Consider the following 14,505-nt stretch of genomic DNA (forward strand, 5'->3'; position numbering starts at 1 on the left):
TACTACTAGCACACGGGTACAGGAGCACTACTGCGTTTAATGATCCTCGGTCTTGTGAGAGAGGCGTCCCAGGAGGCATACGCAAATTATAGGAAGGTAAAGCCATGTGAAGACAACTGGCTTTTTAAAGGGCTACCTCTACAGTGTGTCAACTCCCCAGCCGGGGTTGAATCATAGCTGCAGCTGAGGCCTGAGCCAGCCAGGACAGCTATGGATCATGACCTTTGCAAAAGCACACTAGGCACGGTAAGGATGGAATCTCAGAAAAGTCCAGTACTTAATCAGCTAATAAGGAGGAATTATAACTCCTGGATATTTTTATTATGGAGCTGACATCTCTTAGCTGCAAATGGGAGGATACCTCAAGCTATGAATCTTGAGAAATGTCAGAAGGAACAAAACCAGATGCAAAACAAGACACTACCATATTTAAACAGGGAAGGACAGGTTAGTTCTAAGTTGGTAATGCATAAACAGCTTTGGAAAAATGTTAGGGGCCATTCTTTGCAAAAGCATGTTTGGTCAACATACTCACCCCCCTGTAAAGAGTAAATGTTCCCAGCACTTTTCATACCAATGTTTCAAATATTAAAGAGGGTGGCAGGCTTTCCTTTGTCAATTGTATCCTATCACACTATTGCTATACTTAAGAACAAGAAAAAAAAGTATTCTGATTTTGCCCTCTTGTGGTTACAAAAAATGTCAATCCTTTCTGGAACTTTATCCATTTTCCAGAAACCTAATCGTTTGTCTAATCTGAGATTTCTCACAAAATTAATTTTTATTTGGATATATGGAGCATGCTTCTTCTCATTCAACTTCAAGGACTCAGAAATCCAGGGCTCCGTTTTACACCAGACAAAATGGCTTGAATTATGGAGGAAAAAAGTGTCAGTAAAAAAATTCTAACCAAGATTCACACAACACAGGTAAGTCATGTTTCACACTGCTGCTTTGATCAGGTCTTTATTCAAAATTAGCTGTCCAAGTGATTTGACTTTTATGGACTAAACAAATTTAAGTTTATGCAACAGCCTTCTTTTCTTCTGTGGTGGGCTTCTTTTCTGCAGGCTTCTTTTCAGCTGCTGGTTTCTTGGTCACTACAGCCTTTTTCCCCACCAAAGGCTTCTTCTGCTTTTTAACGCCAACAGCCTTCTTGCCAATAGCCTTCTTTCCTTTCTTCTCTACCACGGGCTTCTTGTCTGGAACCCCCTTCTCACCTGATTTGGCTTTCAGTGCTGCTGCCGCCTTATCCATCCGGATTTTGTGCTGCAACAAATTAGGAGAAAATCTAAGAATCACATCTTCCAATTTTCACAACTTAACATATCAAGAAAACTCAAAATTATCGCTTACATTCCTGGCCTGGCGAAGAATGGTGTTTCGGCGCATTGTCTTTGCATACGGGTTTAGCTTCAACATGATTCTCAGGTTTTTCAGTGGATTCTTCTTCAGAACTCTACGATGAATCTTCTTGCTATAAAACGGTAGGTACTATGTTAATATTTACATTATCTACGTTTATTAAATAACCAATAAATAGGGCAGGAATTAGTGTGTGTATCACAACTTTACCGTGGTGCGCGGAGGGCTCTTTGGATCTCTGGGCTTTTCAAGATTCTGCTAAGGTCTGTATTGAGCATCTTATGCATGGGAAGGCTGAAAGAAAAGAGAAAATGTTTACAATAGTCTCAATTCAGATTTCTCAGGTTAGAGACCCTCAACAAAAGACTTTTAACCATTTAAGCTCCTCAGAATCCAATCAGAATTTCCACTATACTACAATTTCTCAGACTATTTCACCATTTCAGTACATTGCATCTTTACACAAGGGGAATTAAGGCAACAACCCATATTCAGAAAACATGCAACCCAACTTCAACAACATCCACAGCATAAACATTTGTGTTATGTATACAAATTATACTCACTTGTAGTTACTCTTGAGGGTAGCAGCTTTACGCCAAGTGCCATAGAGCTCATCTAACTTGCGGAAAGCACTTTCAGTCCAAATGCAGAAACGTCCCACATGCCCACCAGGAGCAAGTTTCAAAATGTTCAGTTTGCTTACGTTAAGCAGAGTAATTCCTTTAAAGAAAAAAAGAATGAGGGAGCCTGTATTACAACAGAAGCCCCCCCCCAAATCATCTTTATAGCACCTGAGAAGTATTTTAATTATGAATTTCAACCATAAATGGTAAACTCATTCAGCCAAGATTCAGAAGTTCCACAAAATCATGTGTTTCAGAAACACGGACCATAAAGTGGAATCTCATCATAATAAAAGCTTGAATAGTATGGCTAATTAAAACATAAATAGTACAAGATTTACCAGGGATGTTTCTGAAGGCTTTGATGATACCATTGTCCTCATTATAGATGATGCAGGGTCCCCTGCGCTGGATTCGGCGACGGTTTCTCATTTTGCCTTTACCAGCTCTCATTCGCTGAGAGGCATAAACCTAACAAAGTGGGGTGTGGTATATTGAGATATGATCCTTGCAACAGATCTTCATAATTTAAAAAACTCCATTTTACAGTTGATGAAATTTAAGGCATGAATAGCTTGCCTAACATTAACACATAGCAACAAACGGCACTCAGGATTCAAATTCAGATGTTTCAGGATTCTACACTCTCATATCCACTAAGGTTTAGTTATACTGTCCCTCCAATAATCTTTTGAAATTTAAAATCTGACAAATTTGTGTGAAGGACTATAAAACCTACCTTCTTGATATCATTCCAGGCCTTAAGCTTCTTCAGAAGCAGAACAGCCTCCTTGGTTTTTTTGTAGCTTTCAACTTTATCTTCAACCACCAAAGGAAGTTCAGGAACTTCCTCAATCCGATGACCTGACAAAGCCAATTAACGCAGACGTGGTTACCCCAATTCCTTTGATAAGTTGCATCAAACTCACAAAATCAAAATGGTATACAATCTGCCAAATCAGAATTCTCACAAATATCATGTTTTTCAGAAACACGGACCAATGAAGTGGAATCTCATCATTTTGACAGTTGTATCAATATACCAAATCACTGTATTTGAATTACTCCCCTAGGTACAAAGTATTCATTAATGACTGAGTTTTTAGACTGAAGTGGTCATAACTAGTATTTAGCAGAGGGAAATTTAGCCAGGCCCTCTAAGATGAAGAGAATTTATACAAGGTATCAACACCAATGAAAACTTTCAGGTGAAGGAAAAAAGGAGCATTTCATACAACTCATAGAAAATAAAATATCACAAACCTTTAGACATGACCAGCGCTGGTAAGGCTGAGGCAGCCAGTGCAGAGCAGATGGCATATCGCTTCTGTGTTGTGTTCACTCTGCGATGCCAACGTCGCCAGGTCTTGGTTGGCGCAAACATGCGGCCCCCACGACACATCTATGTTCCCAGTTAAGAATTACATTTCTCAAATTTTAGCAATTAAGAACAGGTTATGCCTTGCTCAGTAGGAGTTTTCGTCACCCTTCTGAACCAGCTTACTGACAGCAGGCAACTGTCGCTGAGAACAGAGTAAGGCGCAAATTACGACATCATTGCAAGCAAAACATAATGTTGCATCTGTTATCGTTAACCTGGACTCTTCAATATTTTGGACATTTTTTAAAAAAATCTTTTTGCCATTTCTTGGGCCGCTCCCACGGCATATGGAGGTTCCCAGGCTAGGGGTCCAATCGGAGCTGCGGCCGCCAGCCTACACCAGAGCCACAGCAACGCAGGATCCGAGCCACGTCTGTGACCTACACCACAGCTCATGTCAACGCCGGATCGTTAACCCACTGAACAAGGGCAAGGATCAAACCTGCAACCTCATGGTTCCCAGTCGGATTCGTTAACCACTGCGCCACGACGGGAACTCCTTGAACATATTTTTAAACCACTAACATGAATAAAGCAGGTCCAGGCTGCTAAATGCCACAAGAGCTGACCAGTCTAGGTAGTGAAACAAAGGATACATTTCCAAAAGCACCCTGGCCAGAACGGTGAGTCCCACCACCTCGAACCCTGGGAATTCGAGCCACAGCTCTGCCAGTACCCCAAGACTCAGCACTGGTTTGATGACCTGAAATTGTGAAGAAACACAAGTTTCAGCTACCCAACCACACTAGTCTATGACTATGCTATTAGCAAACAGCATCAGAACATCCAGGAAAATCATGTGGTTCAGAAACACGGACCAACGGAGTGGAATTTCATCATTGCTGTTTTAAAATACCAACCCATGAAACCCCTAAATCCATACCTGCTAATTCACTGACAGCATATGGCTGTCTGTTGTTTTTGCGCAGGTTGGTGTGAACAAAGTTCACGATGTCTGGTCGAATGGGAGCCTTGAACACAGCAGGCAAAGTGACATTTTTGCCAGATGACTCCCCTTTTTCTGAGTACACTGATATCAGTGGACGAGCACACGCCTGAGAAAAAGGAAAATATTTATATTGACAAGCAACAGAGGCACTCTTCTCACATGTCAACAAAAGCATTAACTACTGTTACAGAAGAGACTGGAGTTTGACTAGGAAGTAATGCTAAAACCAAAAACAGAGGCTAAGTTACTAACACACCATCAGGTCTATTAACATCAATATACATTTGAAGGACACTTAGATTCTTAAGTTCTGCCACAGAAATTTCACTGTTTTCAAAGAGAATGCTTTATATTAAAACTTCCAAACCAGGCCTTAGAAAGCAAACTCATCAAAATCATACATCACAAGGTTTGAAAATGCAGTTTAATGCCACCATTCAAATTTGTTCATCCCAAATATAAGCAAATTTGATCTAACAGAGCTCTATTCCAAATATCCATCCTTGCTTCCTTCATCCCATTCCAAAAACATCTTCCAAAACTTACTAGTAAAAACGCCAGTCATGTTACTTTTTACATAATCTTCTCCAAGGACTTACTCCCTCAAAGTTAACTAAGACTCTGAGGATGACCCACACCAGCCACCTGTTAACCTCAACTCCCATACTCTCTTCCAGATACTCAGACCTACCTCAGAGATATCCCCCTCCTGCCTCAGAGTTAACAAGTCTTCTTAAAGATACCCTCCCCCATACCTACACTTCAGGCCACTTTGAAGGTTTCTCAGATCACTGAAGCCCAACTACTGCCTCCTCTCTCATTGCCTATGATTACATCATTTAATGCCACCAAACATTACAATCCATTTTGTCCAACTCAATTACAACGGATGCATCATAAGGATAGTGCTTTCTGACTGTTTTGTTCACTCAACTCCCCAGGACACATGGTGCATGCAGACTGTATTTGTGGAAATGCAACTTCTAAGCCAAAAGGACCAGAACGCTTTCAGAGGCAGATCTTAAGCTGACACACAATTAATTCACTCTGCGGTACTAACATCGCCAGATCTTGGTTGGCGCAAACATGAGGCCCCCACGACACATCTATTTTCCGAGTTAAGAATCTCATTTCTCAAACTTTAGTAATTAAGAACAGATTATGCCTTGCTCAGTAGAATTTTCGTCACCCTTCTGAACCAGCTTACTGACAGCAGGCAACTGTCGCTGAGAACAGAGTAAGACGCAAATTACGCCATCATTGCAAGGAAAACCTAGTATCAAACCATCCTTTATATTGAGCATAAACATTTTAAGACCCTTACCATGAATAAACTAGGCTCAATTTACTAAATGCCACAAGAGCTAGCCAATCTAGGCAGTGAAACAAAATATTTTTCTTAAGGAAATTTCTCAAAAGAGATAAATGTTCCTTGCTTAACAGCTCACGGAGATACAAGGACCCAAACTAACTCTTTCACCCAGACTGTTTTAGGCCCCGAGAATTTCCAAGTCTTCAGCGGAACCAATGCCTTCTAAGATCGAAGGAAAGATCGGATTCCAAAGGTCCCTCTGCGCCCGAGAACTATCTGGGGAGGATTCTCCGGAGTCGCTTCCAGGCGCGCCGGGCGCCGACTCGCACACGTTGCCTCTAAGATGGCTGCCATAGAGCCGCGCTACCCAGGTCCCAGCCGCAAACAGACGACTTTAGCCCCCATCATTTGTTCCCGCCTTGAAGACCTCATGCCCTGAAACCCCAAACCCATTCCTGCCAGGCCCATTGAGCAGAAAATAAGCCCAACCGAGAAGAACTCCACTCACCATGGTGGGGAGAGGAGAAGGCCACGCTCCTCTCAACCCGGCGGCTCCCACAGGAAAAGGAAGTGCTTAGCACTCTCACTCTATATGTAATCTTCAACTCGTCCCCCACCTTGCCCCGTCTCAGAACCGATTCAGGGACACAAAATATCTCTCTACGACTCTACATAAATAAAAAAGTAGAGTATTATTTCTGAATAGGTGTCAAATTGCGGTTTCTATTAATTTTCAAAGCCAAAAGAGCTCTTACAACCGAGGGACTCTTTTTCGCGGAGTAATCCACAAGGGGGCGTGGCCAATTCTCGCGAGATCAGTATCTTTTTCCCCGAAACCGCTAAAACTTATTTTAACTTTTTCTTACGGGAATGGAAAACTATTGGGACAGGAAAAGCCGCGGTGTGTTATAAAACAAAAGTTTAACTTTGTGAACAAACGAGAGCTTTTGGGGGTGGGGTAAAAGTAGTTCTGGAGGGGGGGTCATGACCCCGGACGTCAGCGTCGGGCGCGTATTTCAGATTGGCGGTTCCGGTTCGGCAGTGCGACGGGTGCAAGATGTGGTTGCGAATGAACCAAGCTGCTGAAGAGTTTTACGCTCTTCTCCTGAAGTGAGTTATAACCCTTGCTTTTGGCTTGGCTCTGAGCACAGCACCTCTTCCTCGGGGTATCTCATTTCTCCCCCCAATCCTCTAGACGCAGCCTTGGGGATTAACGCCTCGCCTGTTTCCAGCGGCGCGAATGTTGCCGCCTAGTCAGCTTTCCTGGGGTCTGGGAGCTGAGGAGAGGTTTGTTATCTGCTCCATTGTGGGGATTGGCCCTGTGGGGCTTGCTTGTAGTCTTGTTTTAAAAAAAAAACATCTGTACGCTGTCACTCGAGGTGGAAGGTGACAGGTTTTCCAAGAGGCGAGTTATTCTGATAAACACACACACTCGTGGTGTTAGAGGCACCTGTCAGGATATGGAGCACTAGATGTTGATATCCTTCATCTCTTTAAAGCCTTGCTAGTGTGAAACGTGTTGTTATAGTCTATTCAGGATAGAAATTATGAAAGGAACAACAGCTAGAATGCTATAGTGATCGTGTGTCGGCCCTTTAAAGCATCTTTATTTCACAGTGCTCGAAGACCTCATTTTATTTTTAGAGTGAAGTACCAGTACCAAAGGAGATTCCATCCAGTTCTGTCTACATCCAAAGTAAAAATCTAGTCCGGTAGTTCTCAAATTTGAGCTTGTGTCAGAATCACCTGGCGGGTTGCCAAAACAGATTGCTGGGCCTACTTTTAGGGTTTCTGATTTAGTAAGTCTGGGTGGGATCTGTAAAGAATTTGCGTTTTTGCTGTAATCTAACCCCTTATTTTCTAAGTGCCATACTTTTTCATTGTTTATTGCTTTTTTTTTACTGCTTACAGAAGTGGTAGTGCTTGTCGATTTTTTTCAACATTATAGAAAGAGCTGTAGCTTTTTTAGCTGTGGTGTAAGCCGACGGCTACAGCTCCGGTTCAGCCCTTAGCCTGGGAACCTCCATATGCCACGGGTGCGGCCCTAAAAAAAAAAGTCAAAGTGAGGCAGTCACAGGTGTACTTTTTATTTCAGTGAGTCATAGAGTACATCAAATAAAAAATGGTATCTTTTTTTCCACTCTTTTTCCTTTATTTTTTCTTTTGTTATTATTAAAGTATAGTTGATTTACAATGTTTTGTCAAGTTCTGTTGTACAACAAAATGACCCAATCACACACAGTTCCCTGTGCTGTACAGTAGGATCCCATTGCCCATCCATTCCAAATATAACAGTTTGCATCCAAAAAACCCCCCAAAATGCCCATCCATCCCACTCCCTTCCCTTTCCCCTTTGTGAACTCCAAGTCTGCTCTTCTTGGCCATGTTCTTGTTTCCGTTTGTTTGTTTGTTTTTTAGATAGGATCATCTGTACCATATTTTAGATTGCACAAATAAGTGATATCATATGGTATTTTCTTTTTCTTTCTGGCTTACTTCACTTTGTATGAGAAGCTGTAGATTCATCCATGTTGCTGCAAATGACATTAGTTTGTCTTTTTTATGGTTGAGTAATATTCCCTTGTATACATGTACCACATCTTAATCCAGTCATCTGTTGATGGACATTTAGGCTGTTTTCATGTCTTGGCTATTGTGAATAATGCTGCAGTGATCATAGGGATGCATGCGTCTTTTTCAGTGAAAGTTTTTGTCCAGATAAATCCCCAGCAATGGAATTGCTGGATCATATGGTAGCATCATAGTTTTCTGATGTACCTTCATATTGTTTTCCATAGTGGTTGTACAGTTTACATCTTCACCAACAGTGGAGGAGGGTACCTTTTTCTCCACACTCTCTCCAGCATTTATTTGTTGACTTGTTAATGATGGCCATCTGACTGGTGTGAAGTGGTACCTCATTTTAGTTTTGATTTGCATTTCTTTAATAATTAGTGGTATTGAGCATTTCTTCATATGCCTTTTGGCTATCCGTATGTCTGCTTTGGAGAAGGTCTTTTGCCCGTTTTTCATTTGGGTTGTTTGTTTTTTTGTTGTTGAGTTGCCTGAGTTGTTTGTATATTTTGGAGATGAGGCCCTTGTCTGTTGCATCATTGGCAAAGATTTTCTCCCATTCTGTGGGTTGTCTTTTTCTTTTTTTTTAAATGCTTTCCTTTGCTGTCCAAAAGCTTTTGAGTTTGATTAGGTCCCATTGGTTTATTTGTGTCTTTATTGTCATTATTCTAGGAGGTGAATCAAACAAGATATTGCTGTGATTTATGTCAAAGAGCATTCTGTCTATGCTTTCCTCTAGGGAGTTTTATAGTGTCTGGCCTTATATTTGGGTCTTTAATCTATTTTGAGTTTATTGTTGTATATGTTAGATAGTGTTCTACTTTCATTCTTTTACATGTAACTTTCCAGTTTTCCCAGCACCATTTATTTATTTATTTATTTTTTTATTTTCCCACTGTACAGCAAGGGGGTCAGGTCATCCTTAGATGTATACATTGCAGTTACAATTTTTTCCCCCATCCTTTCTTCTGTTGCGACATGAGTATCTAGACATAGTTCTCAATGCTATTCAGCAGGATCTCCTTATAAATCTATTCTAGGTTGTGTCTGATAAGCCCAAGCTCCCGATCCCTCCCACTCCCTCCCCCTCCCATCAGGCAACCACAAGTCTCTTCTCCAAGTCCATGATTTTCTTTTCTGAGGAGATGTTCATTTGTGCTGGATATTAGATTCCAGTTATAAGTGATATCATATGGTATTTGTCTTTGTCTTTCTGGCTCATTTCACTCAGTATGAGAGTCTCTAGTTCCATCCATGTTGCTGCAAATGGCATGATGTCATCCTTTTTTATGGCTGAGTAGTATTCCATTGTGTATATATACCACATCTTCCGAATCCAATCATCTGTCGATGGACATTTGGGTTGTTTCCATGTCTTGGCTATTGTGAATAGGGCTGCAATGAACATGCGGGTACATGTGTCTCTTTTAAGTAGAGCTTTGTCCGGATAGATGCCCAAGAGTGGGATTGCAGGGTCATATGGAAGTTCTATGTATAGATTTCTAAGGTATCTCCAAACTGTTCTCCATAGTGGCTGTACCAGTTTACATTCCCACCAACAGTGCAGGAGGGTTCCCTTTTCTCCACAGCCCCTCCAGCACTTGTTATTTGTGGATTTATTAATAATGGCCATTCTGACTGGTGTGAGGTGGTATCTCATGGTAGTTTTGATTTGCATTTCTCTTATAATCAGCGATGTTGAGCATTTTTTCATGTGTTTGTTGGCCATCTGTATATCTTCCTTGGAGAAATGTCAATTCAGGTCTTTTGCCCATTTTTCCATTGATTGATTGGTTTTTTTGCTGTTGAGTTGTATAAGTTGCTTGTATATTCTAGAGATTAAGCCCTTGTCAGTTGCATCATTTGAAAGTATTTTCTCCCATTCTGAAAGTTGTCTTTTTGTTTTCTTTTTGGTTTCCTTTGCTGTGCAAAAGCTTTTCAGGGAGTTCCCGTCGTGGCGCAGTGGTTAACGAATCCGACTAGGAACCATGAGGTTGCGGGTTCGGTCCCTGCCCTTGCTCAGTGGGTTAACGATCCGGCGTTGCCGTGAGCTGTGGTGTAGGTTGCAGACGCGGCTCGGATCCCGCGTTGCTGTGGCTCTGGCGTAGGCCGGTGGCTACAGCTCCGATTCAACCCCTAGCCTGGGAACCTCCATATGCCGCGGGAGCGGCCCAAGAAATAGCAACAACAACAACAACAACAAAAAGACAAAAGACCAAAAAAAAAAAAAAAAAAAAAAAAGCTTTTCAGTTTGATGAGGTCCCATGGGTTTATTTTTGCTCTAATTTCTATTGCTTTGGGAGACTGACCTGAGAAAATATTCATGATGTTGATGTCAGAGAGTGTTTTGCCTATGTTTTCTTCGAGGAGTTTGATGGTGTCCTGTCGTATATTTAAGTCTTTCAGCCATTTGGAGTTTATTTTTGTGCATGGTGTGAGGGTGTGTTCTAGTTTCATTGCTTTGCATGCAGCTGTCCAGGTTTCCCAGCAATGCTTGCTGAATAGACTTTCCTTTTCCCATTTGATGTTCTTGCCTCCCTTGTCAAAGATTAATTTACCATAGGTGTCAGGGTTTATTTCCGGGTTCTCTATTCTGTTCCATTGGTCGGTCTGTCTGTTTTGATACCAGTACCACACTGTTTTGATGACTGTGGCTTTGTAGTATTTCTTGAAGTCTGGGAGAGTGATGCCTCCTGCTTGGTTTTTGTTTCTCAGGATTGCTTTGGCGATTCTGGGTCTTTTGTGGTTCCATATAAATGTTTGGATTGTTTGTTCTAGTTCTGTGAACAATGTCATGGGTAATTTGATAGGGATTGCATTGAATCTGTAGATTGCTTTGGGTAGTATGGCCATTTTTACAATATTGATTTTCCCAATCCAGGAACATGGAATATCTTTCCATTTCTTTACATCTTCTTTGATTTCTTTGATTAAAGTTTTATAGTTCTCGGCATATAGGTCCTTTACCTCTTTGGTCAGGTGTATTCCGAGGTATTTGATTTTGCCAGCACCATTTATTGAAGAGACTGTCTTTCTTCCACTGTATGTTCTGTCCTCCTTTGTTATAGATTAGTTGCACATATGTACTTGGGTTTATATCTGGGTTTCTATGCTGTTCCATAGGTCTATATTTCTGTTTTTGTGCCAGTACTGTTGTGGCAGCTGTCAGGAGCCCAAGGCCGGAGTGTATCAGCTCCGGGGGCAGCCTATTGGCCAGTGTACCAGCTCCAGCAGCTCTGTGGCTGCAGTGTACCAGCTCCAGCGGCTCTGTGGCCGCAGTGTACCAGCTCCAGCAGTTCTTTCACCTGGTGAGAAACTAAGCGAGCACTCGGAGAGTTGGAGAACTCAGGTTTATTACGCCAGGGGGCTCAGAAGAGGGGTTTCACAAGGCTTTTATGGGCTAATTCTTCCTGGTCCATGCTTGGTGGACCAGAGTGAGAACTGGCAAAGTAATAGATGCAGGAGTGAGTTTTACAGAAGCAGATGTGTGGGGGAGGGGTAGTTAGAGGTAGTTGGCTGGGTTAGGGGCACTTTGGCCAGATTTTGCTTAGTTGTCATGGCTGGGGTGTCTCCTTTTGACCTTTTTGTCAGGACATTTCCCCCTACAGTACCATATCATTTTGATGACTGTAGCTTTGTAGTATTGTCTAAAATCAGGAAGCTTGATTCCTCCATTTCTGTTTTTCTTTTTCAGTATTGCTTTGGCTATTTGGGGGTCTCTTGTGTTTCCATACAAATTTGAAAATATTCTGTTCTAGTTCTGTGAAGAATGTCTTTGGTAATTTGATAGGGATTGCACTGAATTTGTAGATTACCTTGATTCTTCCAATCCAAAATGATGGTATATTTTTCCATCTGTTTGTGTCATCTTTGAGTTCTTTCATCAGTGTTTTATAGTTTTTAGAGTATAGGTCTTTTGTCTCTTTAGGTAGGTATATTTCTAGATATTTTATTCTTTTTTTTTTTTTTTTTTTTTTTTTTTTTTGTCTTTTTGCCATTTCTTGGGCCGCTCCTGCGGCATATGGAGGTTCCCGGGCTAGAGGTCGAATCGGAGCTGTAGCTGCCAGCCTACGCCAGAGCCACAGCAACGCAGGATCCGAGCCGCGTCTGTGACCTACACCACAACTCACGGCAAACGCCGGAACCTTGACCCACTGAGCAAGGGCAGGGATCGAACCCGCAACCTCATGGTTCCTAGTCGGATTCGTTAACCACTGCGCCACGACGGGAACTCCGATATTTTATTCTTTTTGATGCAGTTGTAAATGGGATGGCTTCTCTGATTTCTCTTTCTGATTTTTCATTATTAGTATATAGAAATGCAATTGATTTCTGTATATTAATTTTGCAGCCTGCAACTTTGCCAAATTCATTGATGAGTTCTGTTTTCTGATGCAGTCTTTAGGGTTTTCCAAATATATTATTATCCCATCTGCAAACAGTGATAGTTTTACTTCTTTTCCAGTTTGGATTCCTTTTATTTCTTTTTCTTCTCTGATTGTTGTGGCTAGGACCTCTGAAACTATGTTAAATAATAGTGGTGAAAGTGGGCATCCTTGTCTTGTTCCTGATCTTGGTGGAAATGTTTTCAGTTTTTCACCATTGAGAATGATGTTAGCTGTGGGTTTTTCATATATGTTTTTTGTTATGTTGAGGTAGGTTCTCTCTATCCCCACTCTCTGTAGAGCTTTTATCAGAAGCAGGTGTTGAATTTTGTTGTGAATGTTATCCTAAAACCATTCCCATTGAGTTCCTTTAGGACTCTAAAGATTACGTTCTCTTTCAGAGTGTAGATCAGGCTTATGTGCATTTTGATATGTTAATGGTTTATAGTTTATGTGCTTTGGGATCAACTTTCTTGAATACAGTGATTACTAAGTATCTTAGCATTTTGTGCTTACATTTTAAAAAGGAATTTTTTTTCTTTCTTTTTATTTTTTTTGTCTTTTTGCCTTTTCTGGGGCCGCTCCTGCGGCATATGGAAGTTCCCAGGCTAGGGGTCTACAGCAGAGCCACAGCAACGTGGGATCCAAGCCGCGTCTGCAACCTACACCACAGCTCACAGCAACGCCAGATCCTTAACCCACTGAGCAAGGGCAGGGATCGAACCTGCAACCTCATGGTTCCTAGTCGGATTCGTTAACCTCTGAGCCACAACGGGAACTCCTAAAAAGGAAATTTTTAAACATTCTTAAATTTACTAATTTTTTAAGTAACATGAAAACAGGGAGGATAGATGCTTCCGTTTTAGCCATAGAAATGTAAGGCTTGGGACCTTTAAGTAACTCCTCTGTGGTTAGCCACTGATTCAGTAGCATATCAGAATCTGGTCATTTTTACTTCCCAAATGTCATGTAGTAAATTATGTTTTAATGCTGATACTGTGTTTTCAGAGTTACAAGAGTAGAGGTAAGCAACCTAATTTCTTGCTGTGTATGAGAAGCACTTGTACCTGCTTTGGAGCAGAGGTCTATTAAGCTTTACCATATCTCTTTTTTTTCTTTCTTTGTTAACGTAATACTCTTTTTTTTTTTTTTTTTTTTTTCCCTCTTCCCAATTGTGCCTTAGGGCTGCCATGAATACCTTGGGTGTCCTGCAGAAAGAAAGTGATGACTAACTCCTGAATTTAAATGACAGAATGCTATAGCTCTGTTTTTCACATGTGGTTTTGCATTTCAGGAAATTTAATGAAGAAAAGAAAGGAATCTGTAAAGACCCATTAATCTATGAGGTATGAACAGTGTATTTTGTTTTTAAACACAACTCAGTCATCCTAAAATTGTGAGTTTTTACAAGTTGAGTTTATTAAAGTTAATTTATGTAAATTTCACCCTTTTAATGTTCTGTCAGTTTTTACAAATGCATTCAGTCATATAACCACCCCCATAATGAAGAACCTCCAAAACTCTCCTTGTGCCCTTTCATAGTCCACCCTTTCCCTTGTTCCTAGTCCCTAGCAACCACTAATCTGTTTTCTATCTCTGTTTTCTGTTTTCTGCCTTTGGTATTGCTTTTTCCAGAATGTCATATATATAAAATCATAAAGTTTGTAGCTTTTTGGATCTCGCTTCTGTGAGTTAGTATAATACATTTGAAATTCAACTCTGTTGTTTGTGTCAGTAGTCCCTTCCTTTTTATTGTTAAGTAATATTCTATTGTATGGCTGTACTACGATTTGGTTATCCATTCACCAGTTGTTGAACACTTGGATTGTTTCCAGTTTTTGATAGTTATGAATAAAGCTACTAAAACATTCATAGATTTTATTAAGCATTTAATACACATCAGTGTTCCATAG

General features: G+C 41.0%; 2 protein-coding genes across 3 annotated transcripts in view; one reads left to right on the plus strand and one right to left on the minus strand.

The window, feature by feature from the left end:
* RPL4 (ribosomal protein L4) lies at positions 935-6,431 on the minus strand. Its single transcript, XM_005659862.3, has 10 exons — positions 6,142-6,431; positions 4,256-4,427; positions 3,969-4,075; positions 3,255-3,393; positions 2,731-2,855; positions 2,333-2,462; positions 1,932-2,088; positions 1,576-1,659; positions 1,357-1,477; positions 935-1,269 (listed from the first exon to the last, which is right to left on the minus strand). The coding sequence occupies exons 1-10, from the start codon at positions 6,142-6,144 to the stop codon at positions 1,024-1,026; spliced, it is 1,284 nt and encodes a 427-aa protein (XP_005659919.2). The 5' UTR covers positions 6,145-6,431; the 3' UTR covers positions 935-1,023.
* Positions 6,450-14,505, plus strand: part of ZWILCH (zwilch kinetochore protein) — a 45,060-nt gene continuing 37,004 nt past the window's right edge. The window contains exons 1-2 of one of the 2 annotated variants that reach the window (XM_021100315.1): positions 6,450-6,743; positions 13,887-13,938. In XM_021100315.1, the coding sequence (XP_020955974.1) occupies positions 6,691-6,743; positions 13,887-13,938 (105 nt within the window). In that variant the 5' untranslated portion in view covers positions 6,450-6,690. The remainder of the gene's footprint in view (positions 6,744-13,886; positions 13,939-14,505) is intronic. The other variant, XM_021100319.1, reaches the window with a different exon arrangement.

Source organism: Sus scrofa, chromosome 1 (assembly GCF_000003025.6).
Source record: "Sus scrofa isolate TJ Tabasco breed Duroc chromosome 1, Sscrofa11.1, whole genome shotgun sequence".
NCBI lineage: Eukaryota > Metazoa > Chordata > Mammalia > Artiodactyla > Suidae > Sus > Sus scrofa.